This window comes from Vitis riparia, chromosome 10 (assembly GCF_004353265.1).
Source record: "Vitis riparia cultivar Riparia Gloire de Montpellier isolate 1030 chromosome 10, EGFV_Vit.rip_1.0, whole genome shotgun sequence".
Lineage (NCBI taxonomy): Eukaryota > Viridiplantae > Streptophyta > Magnoliopsida > Vitales > Vitaceae > Vitis > Vitis riparia.
In genome coordinates, this window is record NC_048440.1 from 18136688 (window position 1) to 18158400 (window position 21713).

Here is a 21713-nt window from a genome sequence, read left to right on the forward strand (position 1 = left end):
TTATATAAAAGAAAAGAATATAATTCAATGATGAAAGTGATCCTTAAGTCACGGAGTGCATCAATACTCAATGATCGACCAATCAAAATGAATAAAAAAAGTTATTATGGTGAAACTTTTTGAAAAAAACCTTTTAATTGTGATTATATTTTTAATAAAAAAGCAAAATCATTAAATATATAAAAAAGATAAATTCATTTATCAACACAATTTTTTTTTTTTTTAAGGGATACTATCTCATTCAACCCTTATGAGCTGATCGGGCAACTTAATTTTAATGTCTCGAATGAAATATAATAAAACTAATTTACACTTCACAATCCAATAAAAATAACATATAAAAATCATTTATTCATTTTAAATTTATTTTTATTTTTTTCATTCTAATTTTCTTTCATATTTTTCTTGGGAACAAAAATAACCTAATTGCTGGGCACACAAAAATTCCTATTGAGCTTAGCCCATAAATAAACAAAACACATATTAAAAAAATCATTTTATTAAGAAAGGTGCGGAATCTTATGATTACCAACCAATCAACACGTGTCTGAAATCTTAAACTTATAAAATTCGCACTTATGATCCATATGACGTAGTCTAATAAACCACAAACATAAATCCAAAATCCACCCCTCTTTTTTCTCTGCACTCACAACACGTGTCTGAAATCTTGAACTTATAAAATTCGCACTTATAAATTTATAATCCATACGACGTCGTCTAATAAACCACAAACATAAATCCAAAATCCACCTCTTTTTTCTCTGGACTCACCTGCGTTCACATCGTTATCGTTCCTCCATGATTTATTATTGTAATAAATATTACATAAAATATATATTTTAATTAGTATGATTTTATTTTTTGAAATATCATCTTCTAATTATATAAATTAAATAAAAGAAACATAATAATTTTTTTTACAACTTTAAATTTTAATAAAAGCAAATATAGAATTTAAATTTAAAAATTCAATTTTATTCGAAAAAAGATGACTCAAACTTGAATTGGCTGAAAAGATCTATTTTCCACTAATTATCTATCGCAAGTGGAGGACATAAATGCCAACCAGCTAGCAAGAAGGGGACAGGAAGAAGACGACGGCGGCTGGAGCTAGTAAAGAAGGGTGGCAGCAATAATTCAGCCTAGGTGGACCTTTAGAGAGAAATTTAAAATAATGCACTTGAGCACATGTCTTAGGAATTTCGACGTTATCAGAAATGCGTCTGGGACCTCAGGGTCATGAACGGAGGACGTCATACTTCACACGTGCCAAAGTCACGTGTTCCAAACTACTTTTTATTAGAATAAATAAGAATGCTCTTTTAAATATTAAAAATATTAAAACTGTTAATTAAAATCACGTGGAACCACCTCCTGATTAGAATAAATTTTTTACAAGAAGACAAGCATGATATGGAATGTTGCCTTCTCTTTTTTATCTAACACTGAAAGATTCCAAAAAATTGATGGAACAAGAGAGGCAAGGCTCATAAATACGGACCGACAATTGAAATGCACGACAAAGATGACGCGTACTACTAATCCAGTGAGTGAGATGAATGACAGAAGTTACTCGGCCTGGTTTTAGGTAGTAATGCATCATCCTGCAAATCTCAGATGCCAAGAGAGAGACACAAAAAAAAATAAAAAATGGAGGAACGGTTTTCCATTCTGTGATCAATTTTAATGGCCGGACGTATGTTTGACCTAATTAACTCCCTGAAGAAGCAGCATTTACCGTCAATAGTGAAGATAAAGCATGTAGCAAAGGCAAGGCTGACTACAAATGGATAGTGGGAGATTTCCGGGGCCCACGCAGCGGCAGAAAATCGATTTTCCTTGTCCTTCTCATCTTTTTATTCATCGACTTTTCTACGACAAGCATTTTCCCGGCATCTCGATTCTCCAAGGTAAAAATGCCTACCCCTCTTCATTATATATGGAGACCGAGGCCTTAGCGCGTTATCACTCATCACTCCTCCTCTGAAGCTATGGCTTCTTTGCCTTGGTCGCTCACAACCTCCACCGCCATCGCCAACACCACCAACATTTCAGCCTTCCCACCTTCTCCCTTGTTTCAAAGGGCTTCTCATGTCCCCGTAGCCAGAAACCGAAGCCGCAGATTTGCTCCTAGTAAGGTGTCGTGCAATTCTGCGAATGGTGATCCAAACTCGGATTCTACCTCCGACGTTCGAGAAACTTCCTCAGGGAAGTTAGATAGGAGGAATGTTCTTCTTGGCATAGGAGGGCTGTATGGTGCTGCTGGCGGTCTCGGCGCCACTAAGCCATTAGCCTTTGGGGCTCCTATCCAGGCACCGGATATAACCAAGTGTGGTACCGCCACCGTGCCTGCTGGTGTAACGCCCACAAATTGTTGCCCGCCAGTCACCACAAAGATTATAGATTTCCAGCTACCTTCCTCAGATTCCCCCATGCGTACCAGGCCAGCTGCTCACTTGGTCACCAAAGAGTACTTAGCCAAGTATAAAAAGGCCATTGAGCTGCAGAAAGCTCTTCCTGATGATGATCCGCGTAGTTTCAAGCAACAGGCTAATGTCCATTGCACCTATTGCCAAGGGGCTTATGATCAGGTTGGGTATACCGACCTAGAACTCCAGGTTCATGCTTCATGGCTTTTCCTCCCTTTCCACCGTTACTATCTCTACTTCAATGAGAGAATTCTTGCAAAGTTGATCGACGATCCCACCTTCGCTTTGCCCTATTGGGCTTGGGATAACCCTGATGGCATGTATATGCCGACCATCTATGCTAGTTCCCCATCATCACTCTACGACGAGAAGCGCAACGCCAAGCACCTGCCTCCGACTGTGATCGATCTCGACTACGATGGCACCGAACCCACAATCCCTGATGACGAACTAAAAACCGACAATCTGGCAATCATGTACAAACAAATTGTGTCGGGTGCCACGACTCCTAAGCTTTTCCTTGGTTACCCATACCGCGCCGGCGATGCGATTGACCCTGGAGCGGGTACCCTTGAGCACGTCCCACATAATATAGTCCACAAATGGACTGGTCTTGCTGATAAGCCTAGTGAGGACATGGGAAACTTCTATACTGCCGGCAGAGACCCCATATTCTTCGGTCACCACGCCAATGTCGATCGGATGTGGAATATATGGAAAACTATAGGAGGTAAAAATAGAAAGGATTTCACGGATACGGATTGGCTTGACGCCACGTTCGTCTTCTACGACGAGAACAAACAACTTGTTAAAGTCAAGGTCTCGGACTGTGTCGACACTTCCAAGCTGAGATACCAATATCAGGATATTCCTATTCCATGGCTACCAAAAAATACGAAGGCCAAAGCGAAGACGACCACCAAAAGTTCCAAGTCGGGAGTGGCGAAAGCGGCCGAGCTCCCAAAGACGACGATCAGCAGCATTGGAGACTTCCCAAAAGCTCTTAACTCAGTGATAAGAGTAGAAGTTCCAAGGCCAAAGAAATCAAGAAGCAAGAAGGAGAAAGAGAATGAGGAAGAGGTGTTACTGATAAAAGGAATAGAGCTAGATAGAGAGAATTTCGTGAAGTTTGATGTGTACATCAACGACGAAGATTATTCAGTGAGTAAGCCTAGGAATAGCGAGTTTGCAGGAAGCTTTGTGAACGTACCACACAAGCATATGAAAGAAATGAAGACGAAGACCAATCTGAGGTTGGCGATAAATGAGCTGTTAGAGGACTTGGGAGCCGAAGATGATGAGAGTGTGATCGTGACTATAGTCCCTCGTGCTGGGGGCGATGATGTCACCATTGGTGGAATTGAGATCGAGTTTGTTTCCGATTGATCCCACCTTTCAATGATTTTCCATTATATGTATGTATCAGGTAAGTCACATCTTTATGTGACTAATGGAAAATGTGAGACCTCTCTGTACTCTCCCGTCAAGTCTTTTATTAATTTAGAGCTGTTTGGTTTAAATTTAAGGGGTTTTTAATTGGTGTTAGTTTCCTGTGCCTTTTATTTGCTTTAGATTGAAGTGGAAATTGAAGTTAAATTTACAACTTTTATAAGATAATATGGGGGGTTATAAATAATTCATAAAAAATCAAACAACTTTTTGTACAATTTAAAATATTTTTTTTATAAGAAATAATATTTATCTCATTTTTATGTTATTTTTTTAATTATAAGTTCTTTAAACAAAATTAAACAAATATATTAGATTTAGAAAAGAGTTTTTGGTTTCTTTAACAGGATTCAAGAAGTTGCTAAATATATTATGGGATATCCAAGATCATGGGCTAGATTTTCAAATCAATAATTGGAAGTATACTATTTTTCTTCTTCCTACTTTTCCTAATTTCTTTTATGCTATTTACATAGCAAATGCCAATTTAAATACCCTTCTTTTTTTAGATTTAATATCAATAACTATTTGTAATACATTTGATGACTACTTGTTATATAATTATATGATGTAAAAATAATGCAAAACAATAGGCCTGAGGGGTAGCTCAGTTGGTCTGGTATTGGGTTTGCTTCCCGTGGGATTAGTTGAGGGGTGTATAAGCTGGGTCGGACATCCATGATTATTAAAGTAAAAAAATAATAGAAAACAATTTATACTTGTTATAACTATTGGGATTGAGTCCCTACAAATAAAACATAAAGTAACAAAGTTTTATTTATGATATTTTATTTGTTACCCCTTTTTATGTATTGACATTAATATGATCATTTAACTTATATGACTTCCATTGTACATAATTTAGGTGCTTTTGATAATATATTAAATAACTAAAAAAATAATTTTTATCAGAAATATTTATTAAATTAATAAAATTAGTCATGTTTTAAACTTTTAAAAATGGTTTTTAAGTTCTATTTTTGGTAAAGAAAAATATTTTTTAATTAGGAAACACTTAGGTTGATCATACTCAAAACCCTTCTTATAATATCTAGCACAAGTTTGTAGTATAAAACAAGAATTAAATGCCATGTTGTCTTTCTCTTCCTCAAAATCTACCATTATCTAAAATACCAAAAAAATTGATGCACGGAAGACTCATAAAAATACAGACTAATAATCCAAATGTCAAGTTGTTTATGGACGACAAAGATGATATCTACTGTTGACCCGGTGAGAGGAGTGACAAAGGTTTCTCTATCGTAGAGGAATATAACGTGGCGAATCTTAGCTGCCTTTATCTCTAAATATCAAGAGAAAAAAACAAAAAAGGGAAAAAAAAATCATGTGGGGAGTTGCTGCATTTTTTTTTGAGATTAAAATTATATATTCATGTAATTTAAATAAGCATTTATGCAGTTACGTGATAAATGAAGATGCAGGCAGTGGGTGTTTGTGTTATCAATGGCGAAGCTAAAAGTGTAAGTTTCCAACAAAGAGATACGTGCATGGTGTTTTGTTTGAGGAAAATCGAAGTGTCTGTTCTTAATCTCGACAAATAATTAATTAAGGAACTATTTTTCGTTGCTGTTAACTCCATGAAGAAGCAGCATTTATCAATATTGAAGATAAAGCAAGGAATAGGATGATTCCAAATGGATAATGGGAGAATTCCATGGGGGGCCTATACAGTGCAGAAAATCAGTTTTCCTTGTCCTTTTCAGCTTTTTATTTATTTACTTTTCTACGGCAAGTGTTTTCTCAATTTCCCTAAGGTAAGAATACGTACTACCTTCCCCAGTTCATTCTGTACAGAGACTGAGGCCATAGAGCGGTCTCACTTATCACCCGTAACTCCTCTAAAGCTATGGCTTCTTTGCCTTGGCAGCTCACAACCTCCACCGCCACCGCCACCGTCACCACCTCCAACATTTCGGCCTTGTCACCTTCTCCCTTGTTTCATAGGGTTTCTCGGGGGTCCATAGTCAGAAATCGAAACCACAGATCTGCTCCTAGTAAAGTGTCGTGCAATTCTACAAATGGTGATCCAAACTCGGATTCTACCTCCGACATTCGAGAAACTTCCCCAGGGAAGTTAGATAGGAGGAATGTGCTTCTTGGCATAGGAGGGCTGTATGGTGCCGCTGGCGGCCTCGGCGCCACTGAGCCATTAGCCTTTGGGGCTCCCATCCAGGCACCGGATGTAACCAAGTGTGGTGCCGCCACCGTGCCTGAGGGTGTAACGCCCACAAATTGTTGCCCGCCAGCCACCACAAAGATTATAGATTTCCAGCTACCTTCCCCAGATTCCCCCATGCGCATTAGGCCAGCTGCTCACTTGGTCAGCAAAGAGTACATAGCCAAGTATAAAAAGGCCATTGAGCTAATGAAAGCTCTTCCTGATGATGATCCACGGAGCTTCATGCAGCAGGCCAATGTCCATTGCGCCTATTGCGATGGGGCTTATGATCAGGTTGGGTTTCCGGACCTAGAGCTCCAGGTTCATTTTTCATGGCTTTTCTTCCCTTTCCACCGTTTCTATTGCTACTGTCATGAGAGAATTCTTGCAAAACTGATTAACGATCCCACCTTCGCTTTGCCCTATTGGAGCTGGGATTCCCCTCCTCCTGGCATGCAAATGCCGGGCATCTATGGTGATTCCACATCAACACTCTACGACGCGAAGCGCAACGCCAACCACCTGCCTCCGACTGTAATCGATCTCGACTACGATTTCACCGAACCCACAATCCCAGTTTCGGAATTAGTTGCCAACAACCTGTCAATCATGTACCGGCAAGTTGTGTCGGGTGCCACAACTGCTAAGCTATTCTTTGGTGCCCCATACCGTGCCGGCGATCAGCCTGACCCCGGACCGGGTACCATTGAGAACGTCCCACATGGTCCAGTCCACATATGGACTGGACTTTTTGACGAGCCTCATGAGGACATGTGAAACTTCTATACTGCCGGCAGAGACCCATATTTTTCGGTCACCACTCCAACGTCGACCGTATGTGGACGCTATGGAAAGCTATAGGAGGTAAAAATAGAACGGAATTCACGGACCCAGATTGGCTAAACGCCGGGTTCGTCTTCTACGACGAGAACGCCCAACTTGTTCGCGTCAAGGTCCGAGACTGCCTCGACCATCTCAAGCTGAGATACAAATATCAGGATATTCCTATTCCATGGCTAAAAAAAAGTACGCAGCCCAAAGCGAAGACGACCACCAAAAGTTCCAAGTCGGGAGTAGCGAAAGCGGCGGAACTCCCAAAGACGACGATCAGCAGCAGTGGAGGCTTCCCAAAACCTCTTAACTCAGTAATAAGAGTGGAAGTTCCGAGGCCAAAGAAATCAAGAAGCAAAAAGGAGAAAGAGGATGAAGAAGAGGTGTTGCTGATAAAAGGAATAGAGCTAGATAGAGATGATTTCGTGAAGTTTGATGTGTACATCAACGACGAAGATTATTCAGTGAGTAAGCCTAGCAATAGTGAGTTCGCAGGAAGCTTTGTGAACGTACCATGAAGTATTTGAAGACTAAAATATGAAGAATTTGAAGATAAACTATGGAGGAACACAGACTCAATTCTGTGATACTTTTTTTTACAATGAATGAAAGCATAAATAAATAGCCTACAGATATGAGACAATTCCGGAATGGTACACTATCACCGGACGGAATTTCCTTTACACGGAAAGTGAATAAACTCTTACATGGAAAGTGAATAAACTACCTTGCTAGAATTACTCCTAAATCAATTATAATAAAGGCTGTACATTACACTAATTCAGGGAAGTAAACAGAGGATGCTAAATATGGGGAGGAACATACACAGGCAGGAAGGCGACGTGGGCTTGATTTCCAACATACCACACAAACATATGCAGAGAATGAAGACGAAGACCAGCCTGAGGTTAGCGATAAATGAATTACTAGAGGACTTGGGGGCTGAAGATGATGAGAGTGTGATCGTGACTATAGTCCCTCGTGCTGGGACCGATGGGTGGAATTGAGATCGAGTTTGTTTTCGATTGATCCCACCTTTCGATTATTATCCATTATATATATATCTGGTCATGTGTGTTTCAAAATTAACGAAGGTCATTTCTACGCATAATGGATCATGTAAATCACATCAGTATGTGACTAATGGAAAATGTGAAATTTCTTTCTACCTTCCCCTCCATATAAGTTCCATGTTATTTTATTTTTAAAGTTATAAGTTTTTTAAACAAAATTAATCTAATAGATATATGTATACATGCAAACCGTAATTATAGGACAATTAACCGAGTGGACAATTTTCGAGATAGTTCTACCTTCAAAAACTTAAAAATGTGTACATAAATGGAAACACTATTTCTTTAATTAATTTTATAGATTGTTTGGGTTTTTGTGCTAGGAAAGAGTAGTTTTTTGTTTTACCTTTCGAGGCTCATTGTGTGTACTTTCCTGCACATTAGTTGCATTTTTGTTACATTCTTTTATTTATCAAAATAAGCAAATAAATAAATAAAAACTTAAAAATGTGATTCTCTTTTATCTTATAAGAAACATAGCCCAGTCCTATTTATTCTTAAGCTATGTTTGGTTTCAGAAAATACTAAATAAAGAAAAAAAATTATTAAGGAAAATGGTTTTCTCATATTTGATTTTACTATCGAAAATATAAAAGAAAAAAAAAGAAAATATAATTATAATTAATTTGAATTTTATGTATTTTGAAATTGTTTAATCTTACTAAAATAAAGAGAAATAAATAAAATGAGTTTGAAAAAATGTATAAAAATAATTTATTAAATTTAAACCTATTTTTTATTTTCCTTCAATTTTTCTTTCTTTCGTATTTTTTCTCAAATTTATTGAGAACCAAATATAGCCTTACAGCCTTACATAGCACATACTCTACTAAATCTATCTTTAGTTTCTCCCCGGAGACTTTGACAAAGTAGGCTTTCTTGGGTTTTGGTGAAGACAACTATTGAATATAGTTATATAAATTACCATTTTCATAGTCTTTATTGATAAAAATCCCAAAGTTGTTCATGACTTTGATGGAGATGCTCAAATTTGTTGGGAAAAACCAGAAAAACAACACACAACAAATAATTCTTTTCCTTTCTTTGTATGCCTAAAATAGGATTCTCATCAAATATCCAATTAGAGCAATAAAATAAATATCAACGAAAGCACCACAAACAATAAAACAATCTAAGAGAACACTAAGAATTTTGACGTGGAAACCCAATGTGGGAAAAAACCATGGGACCGTAATCAAACTTCTACTATCACCAATAATAATAATGAGTTCACAATAATTCTCTTTATAATAACTAGAGGCTCACAACAACATCAAGAATAGGATTTTTTGGCTAACCAACATCTATATCATCATCTACTAGATGAATTTCAACAAAAAAAAGTCTAAATCTCACCAAAGTGGGCTTTTCAAGAAAGCACCATAGAGATGATAAATCAAGGTATGAACCATTGAATTTATAGAGCTTGTTGCAAGGATTCACCACATGAAATTTGAGCCAAAATGGACAAAGTTTTCCTTTTGATCTTCAGTCAAATGCCCCCAAAACCCTTTCTTTCTTTCTATATTGCTTTTTCTTTTATCTTTTCTCCAAACTCCTCACTGCATCATTTTTCACGTTCTGTTACTTTTTTTTTGGGCCAAAGGCCCTTCATTAGTCCAATCCACAATGACGAAGCGGACCCAACAAATCTCCTCCTCCGCTTCATATGGTGCGCTTTAGTAAGCCCATTCTTCACCTACAAGCTTCAAGCTTCTCTTTAGGCAAAGACTTTGTGAACATATTTGATCCATTCTCACTAGTATGCACCTTTTCTAAGTGCAATTCTTTCAACTCAAGCACATCACCAATCCAGTGATATTTGGCATCTATATGCTTGGATCTTGAATGAAATGTTGAGTTCTTGGAGAGGTGAATAATACTTTGATTGTCACATGAATAATATATATTTTTTTGTTGTAGACCAAATTCTTATAAGAATTTTTTCATCCACAAAGCTTCTTTGCATGCTTATGTTACTACTATATATTCTGCCTTTGTGGTTGACAAAACAACACATTTTTGTAACTTGGATTGCCAAGAAACTACCCCTCCTGCAAAAGTCATCAAGAATCCTAAAGTAGACTTCCTAGAATCAAGATCACCAGCCATGTCTGCATTTGAATACCCTTCTAAAATAGGTTCATCGCTGTCAAAACACAAGCACATCCTAGAAATACTTCTTAGATATCTCAATATCCATTTCACAGTTGCCCAATGTTCCTTCCTAGGATTAAAGAGAAATCAATTGACAACCCCAATTGCATAAGCAATATTTGGTCTTGTACAAACCATTGCATACACCAAATTGCCAATAATAGACGAATAAGACACTTTGCTCATTTCTTCTTCTTCTTTTTTCTCACTTGTTGGACATTGCTTGGAAGAAAGCTTGAAATGACTTGCAAGTGGATAACTAATTGTTTTAGCTTTGCTCATATTAAATCTTTCAAGAATCTTTTCAATGTAAGCTTTTTGAGATAGCCAAAGCTTCCCATTCTTCCTATCACGGGATATCTTCATGCCAAGTATTTGTTTAGCAAATCCTAAGTCTTTCATTGAAAAAGACTTGCTTAGTTCTCTCTTTAGCTTTTCTATTTTGCTAGCAGCATGGTCAATGATCAACATGTCATCAACATAAAACAGAAGAATAATGAAATCATCATTTGAAAACCTTTTTGTAAACACACAATGACCTGAAGTGGTTCTGTTGTACCCATGACTAATCATAAAAGAATCAAATTTCTTATACCATTGTCTAGGTGTCTATTTGAGCCCATATAAGCTTTTTCTAAGCTTGCAAACAAAATTCTCCTTACTCTTGACTTTGAATTCCTCTGGTTGTTCCATATAAATTTATTCTTCCAAATCACCATGAAGAAATGCAGTTTTCACATCAAGTTGTTCAATTTCCAAATTCAAACGGGTAGCTAGCCCAAGAACAACTCTTATAGAGGATATTTTCACTATTGGAGAAAATATTTCTTCAAAGTCAACACCTTTTTTCTGACCAAATCCTTTCACAACTAACTACTTCTTGTATTTTTTTTTTTTTTGTGAGCTATTGTTTCCATTTTTCAGTTTATAAACCCATTTGTTCTTAAGAGTTTTCTTGCCTTTAGGTAACTTTACTAAGTCATAGGTATGGTTCTCAAGCAAGTATCTCATCTCTTCTTGCATGACTTTACCCCACTCTTTCTTATTCTCATGTAAAACAGCTTCTTGGTAAGTTTTTGGCTATTCTCTATCAATAAACATTACATATTCATTAGGAGGATATCTTGTAACAGGCTGACTCTCTCTTATAGATCTTCTCAATGAAATCTCAATTGGTGGTGATGAAGATGCTTGCTCTACTTGTTCAGTTAGCTTAACATCATTAATTGTAGAGGCTTCATTACTGACATTCTCACCATGTTCTTCTTGTTCAACTATAGGAACTTCATCATTGACATTCTCACTATGTGCTTCTTGTTCAACTCTCCCATGATCATCTTGTACAATAGGTGGAGGAATTGGATCCACAGTAAAAGGAATATTAACAGAGGATTTATACTTTTTGACTTTATCAATATCATTAAGCAATTGATCTTCAAGAAACACCATAACTCTTCTTTGGATTAACTTTTTGTTCATTGGGTCCCATAACCTGTACCCAAACTCTTCATGACCATACCTTAAGAAAATAAACGATTTTTCCTTGACATCAAGCTTAGACTTCTCATCTTTGGGAACATGAACAAATGTTTTGCATCCAAATACTCTCAGGTGATCATATGAGACATCTTTCCTTGTCCACACTCTCCCAGGTACATCACCTTTTAAAGGAACTAAAGGAGAAAGGTTTATCAAATCAACTATTGTTTTCATAGCCTTTCCCCAAAAGGACTTAGGTAGCTTGGAATGAGAAACATACACCTAATAATTTCTTTAATGGTTCTGTTCATCCTCTTTGTTACCCATTCTACTGAAGGGTCTTAGGTACAGTTTTCTCAAGTTTGATGCCATGAAGTTTGCAGTAGCTTTCAAATGGACCCCTGTATTCACCACCATTATCTACTCTAATGGCCTTCAACTTTCTTCATGTTTCTCTTTTTATTTTGGCATAGAGTTTTTTAAAGGCGTCTAACACCTGGTCTTTAGTCTTTAAAGAAAAAACCCAAACTTTTCTTGAATGGTCATCAATAAGAGTCACAAAATAAAGTGCACTACAAATAGTTTTAGTTTGCATGGTACAAACATCAGTATGAATTAAATTAATAATATTTGGCCTTCTAGATGAGGGGATATGTGTGAAATGCAACTCTAGTTTTTCTAGCTAAACAATGATCACAAGTTTTAAGAGGCATACTTTGCAAATTTGGCAAGAATTGTTTTCTAGCAAGAGTTTGAAGTCTTTTCTCACTGATGTGGCCAAGCCTCCTATGCCAAAGGTTAATACTTGCATATTTCTGAATTGCATTGATCTCTCCTTTGTGTAGCTTAGCTTCCATGACATAAAGAGTGTTCAATGTATTTCCACTTGCCACTATTAGAGAACCTTTGGTGAGTTTCCATTTGCTTTCACCAAAAAAATTTGTGAATCCCTCATCATCAAGTCGGCCTATGGATATCAAGTTGAGGCGAATATTTGGAACATACCTAACATCCTTGAGTACTAGTTTATTCCCAATACTAGTCTCTAAGAAAATATCTCCAATACCTACAATCTTGGATGCACCATTGCTTCCCATTCTAACATTACTAAAATCACCAATTTTGTAAGAAATAAAAAAATACTATGGGAAGTGACATGGAATGAGGCACTAGAATCAATCACCCAGTTACTATCTTGGGATGCAAGACTGATTCAACCATCAATCATCACAAACAATCACAATATCACCTTCAGCGACAATTGTATTAGTCTCTTGGTTATTTTTCTTCCATTCATTTTGTTCTCTTTTCAAAATCTTGCATTCTTTCTTCATGTGGCCAGGCTTGTTATAGTGATAACACTTGATATTTTTTTTTTTTTGGATTTGGATCTTCCTCTAGAACCATGGGAATTTCTTCTTTGACTTCTCCCATGTCTTTCTTGTTTTTCATGCCTCTCTTGTTTTTTAGTAACAAGTACTCCAGAAAAAGATTCACTTTTTTCCTTTCTTCTAGCTTCTTCATTCAACAAACTATCTTTAACAATCTCCATTGTTAGAATCCCATTTGAAGTGGAATTACTAACTGTTACCACCAATGTCTTCCAACTATTAGGCAAAGAGCTAAGAAGTAATGATGCTTGCATCTCATCATCAATGTTCATTTTCATGACAACCAACTTGTTTACTATACCCTGAAATGAACTATTATGCTCAACCATATTGCTCCCATATTTGTATTTCAAATTGACAAGTCTTCTAATCAGAATAGTTCTATTTCTTGATTTTTTTTTTCGCGAAGAGGTTTTCAAGTTTTTTCCAAACAACATCAACTTTGGTTTCATCATAAATTTGCTCATGTAGATTTATATCCATCCACTGTCTAATATAAACAATGACTTTTATGTGTTAGACATTCCAATTCTCATTATCCATATCAGATGGTTTTTCTTTCAATCTAATGGGCTTGTATAAATCTTTACAATAAAGCAAATCTTCCATCATACGCTTCCAAGTGGAATAATTTGATGAGTTCAATTTTATCATGTCATCTCATTCATTCATTTTAACATACAAGTAAATAACTCCAAACAACTGAATGCTCTAATACCAGTCTGTTGGGAAAAATCGGAAAAACAACACACAACAAATAATTATTTTCACTTCTTTGTGTGCCTAAAATAGGATTCACATCAAATATCCAATAAGAGCAATAAAATAAATATCATTGAAAACACCACAAGCAATAAAACAATCCAAGAGAACACCAAGAATTTTTACGTGGAAACCTAGTGAGAGAAAAAACCACGAGACCATAGTCAAACTTCCACTATCATCAATAATAATAATAGGTTCACAGTAATTCTCTTTACAATAACTAGAGGCTCACAACAACATCAAGAATAGGATTTTTTGGCTAACCAACATCTATATCATCATCTACTAGATGGATTTCAACAAAGAAAAGTCAAGATCTCACCAAAGGGGGTTTTTCAAGAAATCACCATAGAGAGGATAAATCAAGATCTGAAGCATTAAATTTATAAAGCTTATTACAAGGATTCACCACATGAAATTTGAGTCAAAAAGGACAAAGTTAGCATTTTGATATTCAATCAAATGCCCCAAGAACCCTTTCTTTCTCTCTCTATTTCTTTCTCTCTTATATTTTCTCCAAACTCCTCACTACATCACTTTTCACGTTTTGCCACCTTTAAAAAAAAAAAAAAAAAAAATTCTTTTGGGCCAAAAGCGCTCCATTGGTCTAGCCCACAATGAAGAGGCGGACCCAACAAAACTAAACAAAATGTTGCATGATAATTTTACATTGTCATTCCATTTGAAAGCGTATGCATGTTTCTTAGCTTTCCATGAATGGGAAGACCTTCCATGATATGATAAACGGATTTTGTCCTTAAACTTGACCTCTCTATTCATACCGTGTGAATAACAGGGCAAGCTGTTCATGGGACAGTCAACAAAGTCCAACTATAATATGAGAAATGATTAGAGAAGATCTACCATGAGGCCCGTGTTCCAACCTAAACCTGATTCCAACCCAGGAAAATAAGGAGCCCCTCCATCATTTTCCCAAAGCCATCTGGCCCCTCCTTCTCAGGCCTTGTAACTTCCAAAGCTAAATGCTCAATCAAGGCCAATGGCCTGAAAATTTGAGGAATGTGATGTTTCCACGGCTGTGGAGCCCATTACAAGGCCAGTGAATGTGGTATACTTCCTAAATATATGAACTCAAAACAAAATCAAAGGTGTTACTAGAAAAACTATCTACATCAAATATCCTCTCCTTTATAGTAGTTTGTTGAAACAATCTTAATATCTAAAATAAATATTAAATAGTAACTTCTAAGTTAAAAATTTAAGAATAATTAAACCTAAAGTTAATTTAAAGTCGTAAGTTCTATCAGATATCCTCTTATGCTTCAATTATCCTTTTCTATCTCGGGTTTTTTTGCATGTGTGTGCACATAAATGTGAGGAATTTTGGGAAAGGTTAAGTGGAAATTAAGGGAATGAAAAATTTATATAAGCGAGCAATGATCCGACCACCATCCACCTTTATGCATTTAAGAGCTGGAGGTGGTTTGAATGGGAGACATAGCAAAGAAGCTTTCCACTTAAAGGAGAGTAGGCTTTTCCAATTAGGTAGATGATTTGCGCAAGAGAAGGAGAACCAATAAAAGTCTCATGCCAATATAAACAAAAATTAATTTTCGGGAAAATTAATTCTCTTGTAATTTACCAGGATGGGAAAAATATCGAATAAAAAAGTGATAGAAGAGAGAGTGTTTTAAAGTGAAAAAAATCACCAGGTGTAAATTCTATGTTGGAAAGGGATGACACATTTTTTAGGTTTAAACACATTTCCATTTATTTAGTCTCATAGGTTTGTAGATAGGTAAGTGCATCCTACTCTGGGGACCCCCTCGTGCACATGCGAGTCTATGTGCACCTAAGTCCTCTAGGATGTTGGCTGCCTACTACACTAAGATTGATAATCCGAGGGTGGATCCACGTTAAGAATAGTGTTATGTTACACCTCAGTCAAACAATCTGGTACGTTCTTTACCCCATTTTTTAAGTTTTCTATTCGTTGTGTTCTGAGCTTTGATTTATTTTTCATTTAATTTCAAGTTTTCGAGCTTCTAGAACCAACAAAAACATACATATGCTGAAAAATTAGGCAAGTTTTCTATGGAAAATAGGAAATTTCCAAGAGCCATGTAAGGGGAAATCGATTCCAACAGTGCACAGTGGGTTTTTCTTTTTGTTGTATTTTATTTTATTTTTGTCTAAGTGGAATTTGGTCCTGATGCTGTGATGCATTACACCATGAAAAGTAAAAGCTGAGGAGAGTCCTAAGCCTTTTTCTCCTAACCAGCCCCATGAAAAGTAAAAGCTGAGGAGGGTCGTAAGCCTTTTTCTCCTAACCAGCCCCATGAAAAGTAAAAGCTGACGAGGGAGGGTCCTAAGCTAAGGAGGGTCCTAATCAGCCCCATGACTTCTCTTTCTCCTAAGAAAATGTTAATTCTCCAATAAGACCTTGTTTGATATTGTACGTGTAACATGCACATGCACCATCTCATACACGGAAATTCATGAACAATCAGCCAAGGCTGATAGTGGGTCAAAAATCAAAATAAGTTAAAAGCAGTATCGATGTTTGTTATACATACAACGACTGAATTAAATTGCACTAAGGTAAACTATGGCTTCTTGATCAAGGAGTTCATAACGCATTAATATTATACACTAGGAAAACATTTTGCACTGATATCTCTTGAAATCCAAGTGCTCAGATCAAGCTTGCCCATCAAAAGATGTGTCATTGGGCTTTCCAATTGCCTCAATAAATTTCTCAACGAGCTTGTGGGATTTTAAAACTTGAAGTGGTCCTATTACATTACACGAGATGTTGAAAGTCGAGCTTTTCGTTAAAAAAGTAACACCCCTTGGACATTTATGTTGAAAGTCGAGCTTTTTGTTAAAAAAGTAACACCTCTTGGACATTTATTTTATTTATTAAATGATGAGTTTATTCTTATTATTTTTTAATCTTCTTATCATTTAGAGTTTTATTTTAAATAAAAATCATCTATAATTGTTTTGAAAAAGAGTAGGAGAGTTTGCATTATTATTATTTTTCGTTTGAATGATAAATTTTTTAACATTGGTGTACTTTATGGACATAAGAATCACATTAATTGCCAAACATGTTAAAATCTATAATTTTCGATATTTTTGTCTGTGTATGCATTTGGGTTAACATGAGGGAAGACGATAATCACTATCAATGATGAATGTTTATTAATAATGTTAGTTTATACTAAGAGAGACTTAATGGAAGAGGAAGACTTGTCATTCCCTTAATTGGGGGAGGTATTTATGGGTTTTTCTTCATGGATTTTTAGTGCGGTTCTTTTGCTTTCACGAGTCTTCTTCCTTTTTGTAGGTTAGCACCTTTACAAGCTTGGAAATAATGATTTCTAATTATTCTCATGCCTACGTCAACCTTTTTATGAGATTGTGTAGATTTTTTCAATTGTTGGATTAAGGTAGGATTAGTTTTTAACCTTTTCAATGAGGATCCTAATACTTGTACGGAGCAACCATAATTAAAATAGTGGATCAACTATATCATCAAAAAAGCAACTCAAATCACTTAATTTTTTAATAACAACATCACCAACTTTCACATTGTTTTGACTAAAGGCACGTGAAATGACTCTCCACAGTATAAAGGATAAGGGAAATAATGATGCTTTTAAAACTTTTAAAAAGGCATATATGGACGTTTGTCACTAAATAGAGGTAGCTTAGGTTTGAAATATAATTAAAAACACGTTACATAATTAAAATCAATTTAAAATTTATATATTTTTAAATTATTTAACATTTATATAGAAAAAAATAAATGAAATGGGTTTGAAGAAATATATAAAAATCAGCATATCATCTATAAACAAATTAATAAATAGAAAAATCACTTGTTTACAATAAAGCAATCGTTAATTATGGTGAGATTTTTTGTTTTAATTTATACAAAAATTGGTTGGGAGTTTGAAACACTTGGAATACCTTTATATGAATGTAGACCACATTTGGGCTGGGCCTATCCAACTTTGGGCCGGTCGTCTTCATGGCAAATGTAGCAAGTCTCATAAGCAATGATTTTATCTTTTACCTTAATGTGGTCCAACACTGTGTGCTTGGACGTGGGACCTTTTTTGAAAAAAAATATAATAATTTAAAAAAGTAATTATTAAAATATATTATTTTTGAGCTATTTTTAAATTTATATACAATATTATAATTAGATTTTTCATAAAATATTTTTTTTAGGAATATGTCTATAAGTTTTTATATCACGAGGAAAAAAAAAGGTTGATATGAAGACAAGTTTATAAAAAATATATGCGATTGAATAGAAATACGGGAAAAAAACAAAAAAACACCCATTAAATAATAAAATTCATGATTTAGAATGCAGAGATTTATATAAGTATAGTTGATCAAAACACGTTCATTGACTGAAAGCAATATATTATTTTTATGTATGAATTTACATCGGATAAGTTTGTATTGAATCTTTCACTTTCCTGCTCCGGGTGGCAAAGGTGGTGATGATAACTGATACGAAAAACAGGAGACCATTTCCATTCGAAATTGCTCGACAAGGACCTCAAATCTGCCCGATGTTAGTGGCTCACTTTTAAATCTTGGAGCAGTGCAAATAAATGTGATTGAATTAGTAGAAGTAAGACAAAGGCGGCTACAAGTTTTCCTCCCTGCTGCCGTAGTAATCCTCTACGGTGCGCTCTTTCTGTTGACCTTTTGGATCATCTTCATTGCTTCCACAACTGCTCTTCGAAAATGTGTGGTTTCATAGGCGGAGAGTGTCGGTATGGGGGGCCCATTGTTTACTAGAAATGATTCCTTGCTTGACTAGGTTATATAGGTCTTTTTTTAATGTTAGAAAATGTATGTCTTCTACGGTTTCTGATAAGTGTAAAACGTGGCTAGCAGTGGTGGCATAGAGAAAACGCTGAGGTGGGGACAGATGAGATGAAAGTTCAGTTGACTAGGTGAAAAGGCCGACATACATTTGGGGAGCAAGCCACAGGACATGCCGAACTGCCGAGGAAACTTAAGTGGACATCACGTCGGTGCTTATGCAGGATACCTACGAAATTTGTCCTATCTTTTGAATTTGTAGCATCAAAGAGATTCATGGCAATCAAACACTAGTACCTACTAAATTGTTAAAAAATAGTTTCCTCTATCCAATGTAACATCACATCAAATATTTATAAATAATATAAAACTGGATTCTCGATGACGTGAGCCTTTATCATTCAATCTCGTAAGAAAGTTTGTCCGACTAGAACTATAACTTCGTATTTACATAAAGATGATTGTGTGTAAAAGAAAAAGTTTCTTATTTGGAATTTGGCATAAATATGATTACATGGAAATATAAGTAGAATATCATGTTTGACTAAAGATGATTATATAAATAATACATATTTGATATAACATTCACCTATACGACTCGAATTCGACACATTTTTACGGACTTGAGTTAAAATTTAATTGGGTTTGAATTAAATTCGTATTGATTTACATAATATATTTAATAAATTGATAGTTTTTGGATTAATTCATGCAATATTTTCAGAATCGGACTGATCATCGAATCGAAAAAATTATCGATTCATGATTTATTGGTCAGATAAGTGGTCGAATTGTCATTAATATATATTTTTATATATTATTAAATTTTTTAAAAAATTAATAAATAAAAATAATAAATTCTATCTAAATTTTGATAGTATCTATCATATTTATTGATTTTTTTCACAAAATTTTTTATCTATAGTTGTCAATTAACTCAATAATTTTAATAAATAAAAATGTCAATATGTAATAAATAAAACAAAAATAAAAAATTAAAATGGAAGGCAAGACTTTTTCAATTGGGAATTAAAAATTGAAATGGAAGGCAACTTTTCCAATTGAGAGAGAGAGAGAGAGAGAGAGAGAGAGAGAGAGAGAGAGAGAGAGAGAGAGAGAGAGAGAGAGAGAGAGAGAGAGAGAGAGAGAGAGAGAGAGAGGAGGGGGAACTTCTAGTGGGAGGGCTCTTTACCGTTGCGGGGGGAGGGGGGAGTTTTCTAGTCCGCCACTAGGGATGGAGTGAAGGGATTTGCGCTGAGTACTGCTGGCGAAATGATGCTTTAGCCAACAATGCGGCTGGACAACGCTCCAGGTGACAGTAGGGGTACCAATCACATGGGTGTGGAAGGAAAATGAACTGTTGGGTCTATAGGGAACCGATTGGTTCGTCAAACCACCGATTCAAACGATTTAATTGATTTTCGATCCAATTTATGTTATCCACATATTATGAATTTGATTTGATTTGATTTATTTAATAATTTATTACCCATTTTATATAAGTTGGAATCAAAGTTCTAACCTAATTATAACTTTAAATTATTTAATATATATTTGATTCATTTTAAATAAATTGATTAATTAAATTACAAACATGTTTGATTAAGATATTATTCATATGAATTTAACACACAAAATCTCATTATTAAATAAAATTATCTGATTATTAAATGACTCAAATGGGTTACATGATATACTCGAATTCCTTGCATTGTCGGAGAAAGCATTTTTGGCATTACTAATTTGAAAAATAAAGTGAATGTGGATTTGTTTCCTCATTGGTGGCCTCATGTGCTCAACTTTTTCAAGGAGTAGTTGATGTATTTTGATCATGTCGACCTGCATGATTAAATTCTGTACGCCAGTTTTGTTGAATGTAGTGGAAATCCACCTCTTTTGTTTGCCTTTTATAATACAAGTGCGGAATTTAAAAATCGTATACAATTATCTAAGTTAGTGAAGCATGTGCCATGGATGAATGGTTCCTCGAGCTAGGCGATCGATGCTTTTAAATATAATAAATCCTGCATTGCGCCAACAAGACAGAATGATGATTATGGTTCATGAACGTTAAGATATGTAACCTCGTTTAAGATAGAATTGAAGTTGATTGATTCAAATATTGTATGTCAATTAACATAATTTTTAGCATGTTTAATAAATCAATTTAATAGGATGTAATAATTTAATTTAAATTATTAAATAAATTAATATAAAATAGCCTAATGTTAAAATTTAAAATTTAAAATAATTATAAGTATTAAGTCTAAGTGGGTGTTTGATAAATTAATTTAATTTAAGTTATTAAGTAAATTAAACATTTTTAATAAAATAATTTAATTGTATGACTTAAAGTAAAAAATAATTTTAAGTAATAAGTAAAAATAATTAATTTATTTTTAAGTTTACATCTTCATTTTATCTTTTTATTCTTATTTACCTTAGTTCTCTTTACGATTTTTTTTATTACTCTCCAAACTCCACTATTACTCAACCACTTTGGTCATAATTATAATTTATGAGGATAAATATACCAATTTTATAATTTATAATATATTTTAAGTTAATTTTATCAAATAATCTTAATATTTAAAATAAAAATTAAGTAATATGTTTTAAGTCAATAATTTTAAGTATAACTTAACTTAAATTATTAAGTGATAAATATTGAGTTTTATCAAATACCTTTTAAATAATTAATGATTTTAAAATTTAAATATATTTTACCTTATTTATCTATATTTAATAAGAATTTCTTTTATATCTATGACTTCACGTTCATTACTCATATTTTATAATAAGTATTTTATATATCAATAATATTCTTGAAATTAATGAGGATGAATGTTAGTTAACATTAATGAGGTAAATATATGTTAATTTGATAAAAATAAGTTAAATTTTATTGAATAATTTTAATATTTAAGCAAAAAGTTAAACAATAAATTTTAAATTGAAAACCTAAAAATAAATTTTAAATTGAATGGAATTTAATGAAATGAAAAAAGTGCAATTCATATAATTTTAATCTATAATAATATCTTAATATTACTTTTCTTTTTTTAAATGAAAAATCCACTAACTCTATGAATGATTCAAAATACATATCTCAAGATAAATAAAGTCAAGTGGGTTTTTTTTT

General features: G+C 34.5%; 1 protein-coding gene and 1 pseudogene across 1 annotated transcript; both read left to right on the forward strand.

Annotated features, from left to right (window-relative positions):
* Positions 1 to 1940: 1940 nt before the first annotated feature.
* On the forward strand, positions 1941 to 3977 carry LOC117923999 (polyphenol oxidase, chloroplastic). The gene has a single exon (XM_034842540.1). The coding sequence runs from the start codon at positions 1995 to 1997 to the stop codon at positions 3816 to 3818; it is 1824 nt and encodes a 607-aa protein (XP_034698431.1). The 5' UTR covers positions 1941 to 1994; the 3' UTR covers positions 3819 to 3977.
* Positions 3978 to 5724: 1747 nt separating this feature from the next.
* LOC117923494 lies at positions 5725 to 7920 on the forward strand (annotated as a pseudogene).
* The last annotated feature ends 13793 nt before the right edge of the window (positions 7921 to 21713 follow it).